At 41.8% G+C, this 8,401-nt stretch overlaps 2 protein-coding genes across 2 annotated transcripts in view; both read left to right on the forward strand.

Moving 5' to 3' along the window:
- Positions 1 to 1,775, forward strand: part of LOC119413433 (DNA repair protein XRCC4) — a 23,462-nt gene extending 21,687 nt beyond the window's left edge. Inside the window, exon 7 of the mRNA XM_037680482.1 lies at positions 1,748 to 1,775. The gene's annotated coding sequence lies outside the window, so the exon portion shown is untranslated. The remainder of the gene's footprint in view (positions 1 to 1,747) is intronic.
- The window catches only part of LOC119413602 (versican core protein-like), a 273,726-nt gene continuing 265,469 nt past the window's right edge, over positions 145 to 8,401 (forward strand). Inside the window, exon 1 of the mRNA XM_037680660.1 lies at positions 145 to 424. Coding sequence (XP_037536588.1) covers positions 145 to 424 — 280 coding nt within the window. The remainder of the gene's footprint in view (positions 425 to 8,401) is intronic.

Below are 8,401 nucleotides of genomic sequence, written 5' to 3' on the forward strand. Positions count from 1 at the left end.
TTTTTTTTTTTAAAGGCTTTAGAAACATTTCCCACATTCTTGCAATGTTCTAAACTTTTACACTTACATCATTTTAACAACATACGTACAGTACTGTATATGTAGCTACTAAATTTTACCAGTTTGTCCCCGCTCAGTGTCCCGATGGGCTCCGGATACAGCGCCGGACCTTCGGCGGCACGTCCCTGCTTGGAAGTCCTCGTGGGCCTGCTACCAGCTCTCACCATTCAGCAATGGTTCTGGAGGTCTGGTAGCCGGCCCACAAGGACTTCCAAGCGGGACGTGCACTGCCAAAGTCCTGGTGAGCTCCGGATGGAGCGCTGGAGCTTTGGCGGTGCACGTCCCGCTCTGAAGTCCTCGTGGGCCGGCTACCAGCTCTCAAGATTCACCAGTGGGTCTAGAGGTCTGATTCTGCTCCAGTTTGGTGGGTTCCGTGCGGCTTCTCTGCATTCGCTGGGCGCCAAAGTTACTGTAATAAGCGCCAAACTTTTTCCAATCGGATCAAAACTTTCCCTCTTGTATTTCAGCAGAAGGAAACAGAGCTTCTATGCGAGGCCCTGTTGGCTTCTGGGAAATGTGGTCGTTATGAATGGGAATACTGTGGAGGCTTATTGAGAAAAAACTACAAAATGGCGGCACCTGTCCAAAGTATTTTATTTTATCGTTAATTTTTACTATACAGTATCCAGCACTGTCCCAATCATGTGAGTAAAAGTAAAGATGGCAATCATGTGTCCTGTACAATTATTATAAAAAAAATATGTTAATGTTCTTTGACAAACCGTGATATAGAGTCCACGAAAGTCGAACCGTGACGTAGCGAGGGACTACTGTTCTGTATTTAGACATTTTAGAAACTATTCAGTTTGAACTCCATGTATGCACATGTAAAACCTACATTTTCAACCTTTCACACCACCAGAATTCATTTCTTTGCACTTATTGCTTCTCCTTGAGATGAATTACAAGAAACTTGGCAAAATCCATCCATCCATCCATCCATTTTCTTTACCCGTTTGTTCCATTTTTGGGTCACGGGGGTCGCTGGTGCCCATGTCCAGCAATCACTGTGCGAGGGGCGGGGTACACCCTGGACGGGTCGCAAGTCCATCACAGGGCCATATAGAGACAAACAACCATTCACTCTCTCACTCACACCTAGGGACAATTTTAGAGTTACCAATCAGCCTAACATGCATGTTTTTGGTCTGTGGGAGGAAACCGGAGTACCCGGAGAAAACCCACGCATGCACGGAGAGAACATGCAAACTCCACCCAGAAAGGCCCCTGGACCGGGGTTTGAACCAAGGACCTGCTCGCTGAGAGGCAGCAGCTCTACCAGTTGCGCCACCGTGCTGCCCACTTGGCAAAATGTTATCCATAAATAGTTCATCCTGACTCCAAGTGAAGTGTATAGCTGTCCAACACAACAAAAATGGTGTCAGCCAAGCAACAGCATCATGGAGGCGCCTCATCTTCAAGCCTCATTTTGTCCTAGATTGTGAAAGCGAGTTGCACAAAAAGCAGAGCATGATTCTGTCGTATGGTTTGCTTTAACTGTGATGATTACCAGCCACAGTTTCACTAGATTGTGCTTGTCTCTTGTCATAAATAACTTAAAGGTTAATCTCCTAATGATGCCATCTTTCCCCAAACTCTCCAGAGTGCGCGCTCCAGCGCTCATGTGAAAACATGCTCTTTACGCTCGGCGGTGCTTCATTAGAAACTTTTTTTCTTTTTTTTGCAGCTGGTAACTTTGGGAACACGTCACAGAATCAGGACAATGTGTATGGAGGTAATTTCTCAAGAGTTTGACTTCACACCCTGAGCAGAAATGTTCCTGCCAAGCTCTTCATCCTCAGCTCTGTGTGAGACCAAAGAAAACGAGCTCACCACCAAAGAACCAAAGCTGCTTTGTTTCTGCTTATTCGTCTCGCCTTGCTTTTTATTTCCTCCTGCGTTTCATTGTGAAAGTAAACTAAATGACATCTTTTTTTCAATTCCACCCCCTAAATTATCCTTCTGCAGAAGATAATGTGAACTTCAGCTTAATTCTTGGACTTATCTGCCCTTTTATGTATCCATATGAAGGGTGATTTCTAGATAATTAATAGGCTTATGTTGTTTCTGTCCTCATTTCTCCATCTCGTCTTTAACTGTGGCCACCATAGTCTTAAGGCCTCATCACTGATATGTCACTGAGCTGCAGCTGGTGCAAAAAAAAATTCCTCAAGATTTTCAGAATTTGAGATTTCAGCTGAAACCTAGCCAAACTGTTTGGAACTGTTAAATGGTCAGATTTTGAAAATTACAATTCATTTTCATGTGTACGGTTTGAAAAATCATGTTCTTTTCTGAGCACATTATTCTGTTGCCCACCTCCACCCACTTCCTGCCTTGGCCTGCTTTATTCCCACCTCAGCAGCTGCCCCTACATTTATGACTTAATTTGCTGAGGCACTCGTTAGAAATAAAGATTTGGGAGTGGTGGCACAGAGGTTAGAGAAGACAAGCCTGTGTTTGGGAGGTTGTCAGTTAAAATCCATTAATTGTTGTAACATTTGGGTGGGAAATTTGAAGCACCCACAAATGCTTCCACCCTCATTTGCCACACTCTCGGCCCATGAGCAAGGCTTTTATCTCCTCATCTGCTCCCTCGGGTGCCCTAGATGGCAGCCTTTTGCTCAATGCGTGCGGGCTGCGGTAGCTCGGTGGTCTGTGGTTCAGTGTGGTTTTAGACCTGGACTAACGCCTCCGATGTTTTTCTGTCAGAGGAGCGCTCCCATACACGAGTCAAAATGGAGCTCTAGCGATCTGGAGACAACAGCTGACGCCAAGAGATGAGTTTGAGGCGAGTCCGCTATGCCCACAATGATTTCAAAAGAAAAGTTGTTGCATAAAACTTTCAAAAGTGTTGAAGATTTAAAGGACGAGGCTTTGTGCCTCTGCAAATCACCCGAGGACGTTAACTCCACGAAAGTCACAAGACAATCTGGAGACATTCAGGAGACATTCTGGAGACCCCCTCATGAATACCGTTTGCCAACCCAGTGAGATAGGGTCTTTAATGTCACCGCAGTTGTCTTCACACTAAAGGCCTGGGCCAACTTGTTCAGAGTCTTTATCTGACCACTCTCTTTGGCTTTTAAACCCTCTCGTAATCTTTTGTCATTTTGATGATACTCTTTTGTCTGCTCCAGTCTACGGGTGGCAGCCTGGATTATCCTGCTGCAACGCGTTCTTGCTAGTTAAGTAATTCCCACAAGAATGTTTCACTCTCTCTTCTACACCCCACATGAATGAGGTATTTTACAAAGAGAGAAAAGATGTTGGGGGGGTGGCTCATTTTACAGATGAGTGCACAACAACATGATGAGATGTGAAGGGAAAGATATGGAAACTAAATAGTTCAGTGGTTTTATTTAAGATGAGGGTTTCAGGTTTGATTTAATATTGCCTGCTAATTAAATTTGTTTGGTTACTTGGTTTTGCAGCTTAAATTTGCTTGTATGGTAATTTTGTGTTTTAAAACTTGCACATTTTGTTTTAATATTTTAGGAATTACAGAAACATCCTTGTTTAAAACCACTGGATGAACATGTGTTGTTGATATTAAAAATGTTTCTTGAGATTTCTTTGTAATTTTTATTGCAGAAACGTGACTTTGCCCTATTGTTTCTTATCGCTTATTTGTCAAGTGATGCATAAACTTTTGTGTACCAGTATTTTATTTTATTTTTTTACAAAAATTAAGTCAACTGCTGATTGACAAACTTGTATATTTGTGTATATTTTTTTCACCATTAAATTGTACTTTCTTATAAAAATTACAAAATATATTAAATTAAATTTAAAAGCATAAATAAATGCATTTCCAAACTGAAAGATTAATCATATCATATCATACCATTTTAAAGAGGAAAAAACTACTTTTTGTTGTTTTGTTTGGAATTGCAAGCATTGGAGCTTGATAGACATGGTGAATATAACAATAAAACATCTTTTTTACATTTCACATCTGTTTGGCTTTGATTTTTATAATTGTTTATATGTATGAAATACATTTTACTTGATTTCTCTGATAAGAATGTTTTACATGAAGTATATTTCATTCTAAAATCAGATTCTGTGGATTAAAATCAGGATATAATTAATATGTTAGTGCATTGATAACTCCTTTGGCCACTTAATTAATGAATGAGTGGTGAAAAGTGCACATAGTGTACTACTATTTTATTTATTTTTTTGTGGCTGCTCCCTTCTTTTAGGAGTTGCCACAGCGAACTAACTCGCACAAAGACTTGGCAATTGTTTTTACGCCAGATGCCTTCCTTACACAACCACGGACCACTGAGCTACCACAGCCCTTTGTGTGGAGCAGAGAGCTGCCATCAAGGGCACCCAGGGGAGCAGATGATGGGGGTTAAGGGCCTTGCTCAAGGGCCCAGAGTGGGGCAAATGGGGGTGGAGGCAGGTGTGGGTGTTTCACCTTTCCCACCCACATTTTGATGTTGTCTGTGTGGGGAATTGAACCAGCGACCTTCTGATCACAGGCCCATCTTCTGTAGCCTCTGTGCCACCACTCCCCCTACATAATGTACTACTAGTAAAGCACTTTAAAACAACCTCAGCTGCAACAAAGTGTTGTACATGAAAAATCAAGAATTTTTAAACATAAAACAGTTAAACCATTAATAACAATAATGTGTATGTATTGTCATCATGGTATGCTCCCATACAATGTTGAAATTGGCTCTCTGCATTTAACCCATCCACCACCAGGTGGCGGAGTGGGCAGCTATTGAAGCACCCGGGGAGCAACGGGGAATAGGGTGTGCTGCTCAGAGACACCACAAGATGTGCAGTGACTGGGGATTGAACCTGGGACTTTCGGGTCCCGGGTCGGCTGCCCTGCCTCTACACCATCTCGACCCCCACAATGAAAACTAGTAAAACTAAACCAGAGCAAGTATCGGTCTATGCCAAAAACCAGGGAATAAATATGTGTTTTGAAAGGAGTTTTAAAAATGGACAGTGAAGGGGCTCGTCTGATGGGAAGAGGGAGATCATTCAATGATCTTGGAGCAGCAACCAAAAAGCCGTTTGGACCTTGGCACCTCCACCTCGACCCATAGCAGGAGAGAATGGGCTCAGAGAGCTAGAATGGGGCTAGATCATTTAAACTTAAAAACAAAGAGCATAATCTTAAAATCAGCACTAAAATGGGGCCGAGATGGTGTAGAGGCAGGGCAGCCGGCTTGGGACCCGAGAGTCCCAGGTTCGATCCCCAGTCACTGCACATCACGTGGCGTCTCTGGGCAGCACGTCTAATCCCCAAAATGTCCCCCGGGCGCTTTCAATAGCTGCCCACTGCACCACCTGGTGGTGGATGGGTTAAATGCAGAGACTAATTTCGCCATTGTATGGAAACATACAGTGCTGACATTGTGATGACATCATTATTATTATTATTATTATTAAAATGAACAGGCAGCCAGTGGAGTGAAGCCAGAGTGGGGGTGATGTGCTCCCTCTCGTGAACTCCAGTTAGAAGCTGAGCAGCAGCGCTCTGGACCAATGTCTGAGAGAGGACTGGCTGACTGCGAGGTAAAGAGCGTTACAGTAATCCAGCCAAGATGTGACGAATCGGATGTGCGAGGATCGACTTTACCTTATGCCAGCTGCCTGAGGTGATAAAAACTGCTCTTAACCACCAATCTCTAATTTAAAGTCACTGTCAGTTTTAAAACCTAGATTAGAAACAAAGCTAAAGCGCCAAAAGTTTTATAAACAGACCATTTAGTCCTGATAAGCTTGAATTACACTGCATTTTAATAAATACGATGTAACACTATTTGAATTTTAAAGTACTGTAATATGAGAAGGTTGTCTCATTTGACTTTGTTTTTGAGTATTTATTTATTTGTGAAAATTGCGTTTTTGCCTGTGTGTGTGTGGGTTGTGTGTATTTGTTGCCTTATTAAAATATGAACTAGTGGACATATTTTATTGAAACTGTCAGAAAGGATTCATTAAATGCAAAACTAATTAATGTTGGGAGTTAATCCAATTCAAGAAGGCCGCCACAACCAACTGATCTTAGCCAACACAAAGATGGTCAACAACTCTGTCAGTTCTACAGATAGTGAGCTAACATTTGATGAGGTAGTAGCTGAGAGTCATACACAACAAAGACTTGGAGAGTTAACAAATTGTGCAACATCTCATTACAACGAGTGCCTAATTTTATTTTTTTAATTTGACCAAAAATACTTTAACGCCACAATTTCTCAACGATAAATTATCTTAGCTTAAAACTCTTGACATAAAAAAAAGTATAGGCATTAAATGTAAATATATATAAATGATGTCCTAACAGACAATGTTTTCTAATGTGTAGTGTAAAGTACTTTAATATCGGGGTAATTTTGTGGTTTTAAGATTTTTTTTCTAAACAGGGCTGGATTTTTGACTAAAATTCAAAACCTGATGGCCTGTGTCCAAGGACAATCCTCGTCAATCAGCTGCACACGTGCATGTGCAGCTGAAGATACTGTTCAGAAACGGTGATGGCTGTGCCAGCCTGAAATTAAACGTTCAGTCACTCGCTTATCATCGTCATTCACTTACGGCGTGCACCTGTAGAGTTCCCATCCTCCAGAGTCATGACAGGAGCCTTCCTGCTCCGGCTGCAGAGCCGAGGTGAGACAGAGTGGGCATTGTCTGAAGTCAGCCTGATTTCTGCTCCTGCTGCTCGCCACCTTCCAGTGTCATGTCTGAAACAACTCCACCTCATGCAGGTTGAAAATTAAAGATGACATGGGTTCTTTCAGCTGATGCTAAAGAATGAGTAAAAACGGTGCAGACAAACCTGTCCAAACAGTGAGTAAGCTTTAATTTACCAAATTTTTTGGACTATAAGGCACACTTAAAATCCTTTCATTTTTCTCAAAAATCCACAGTAAGCCTTATGTATTAATTCTGGTTGTGCTTACTGACCTCAAACTGATTGTATGTGGTTATTGTGAATGAGTTGAATAAAGTTTGACTTATCTGACTGTTTTGTTTCGCTTAATGTGCCTTATGTATGAAAACAGACTCATTCATTGATATTGTGCCTTATAGTCTGAAAAATACTGTATCTGACCTATGATATTTAGTTTTTGCTGTTCAAACAAACAGTAATTAGTGAAAAAATAAAAGCGTTTTTATTGGACTGGTCACATCAGTTTATTCCCTTCTGCTCCATCACTGCGAGGATCACAGCTCTTTGCTGTAAGGACACATGGAAGGAAAGCAGCAGGCAGGCTTTTTCAAAAATTTAGGGAAATGTAAATACAGTCAGCCTTCTTGGCTCTCTAGTCTCTGTCATTTTTGCCAAGGCTTTCCAGCTTTTGCAATCCCCTTTGACATCATCCAGTCAGACTTGCTCAGTCTCAAACTTGTCCGAAATGCCGATAAAACCTAAGGGATGTTGTTTGGTTTTTTTCCAAACAGGAAGTCTGTCCCAGCCGTTCTTCCTCTGAATTTGTCCTCAAATGGTGTCCCCATTGAGTTTGTTGATTCCTTTAAATATTTGTGTATCTTGGTCGATTCGCGTCTCTCTTTTAAGCTTCACGTGGAAAATCTAGTAAGGAAACTGAAAGTTAAACTGGGTTTCTTTTTCAGAAATAGATCCTGTCTAACTTTGGATGCTAGGAAACACCTAGTAACTGCGACTTTCCTTCCCTCCATTGAATACGGTGACATTATTTACATGAACGCTCCTACAAGAACCCTGCAGATGTTGGGTGCTGTCTATCACGGTGCACTAAGATTCATAACTGGCTGTGATTATCGTACCCACCACTGCACCCTGTATTCACTGGTTAACTGGACATCATTAACTTCACACAGACTCTCCCACTGGTACATTTTCATCTTTAAATCACTTCTTGGTCTGCTGCCTTCATACATCTCCTACATGTCTCTGCGTGAGTGCAGCTACAGCGTGCGCTCTCAGGACATTATTACCTGCAGTGTTCCCTCAGTGAGGACTGAACTAGACAAAATGGCCTTCTCCTACTCCGCTCCTGTTTCCTGGAATATCTTACAAAAAGACCTGAAACTCTCGGCCTTGACCTCTCTAAGTGGCTTCAAACATCTGTTAAGTTCTGTTAAAAAAATTTGGTATGACTTTTTATAACTGTTTATTGTTGTCGCTGTTGTCCATTGTTGTCATCATTCTCTGTTGAAATCAGGTCTCTCTTGTAAATGAGTCCTTGAGGCTCAATGGGATTTACCTGTTTAAATAAAGGTTGAATGAATGTATAAGTTCCTGGCAAGAACCGATGCAGACATGTTCATGTTTTTAAATTTTCTATTCCGCCCTATAATCTAGCGGGGGGGGGGGGGGGGGGGG

This window comes from Nematolebias whitei, chromosome 8, assembly GCF_014905685.2.
Source record: "Nematolebias whitei isolate Nwh7 chromosome 8, NemWhi1, whole genome shotgun sequence".
Lineage (NCBI taxonomy): Eukaryota > Metazoa > Chordata > Actinopteri > Cyprinodontiformes > Rivulidae > Nematolebias > Nematolebias whitei.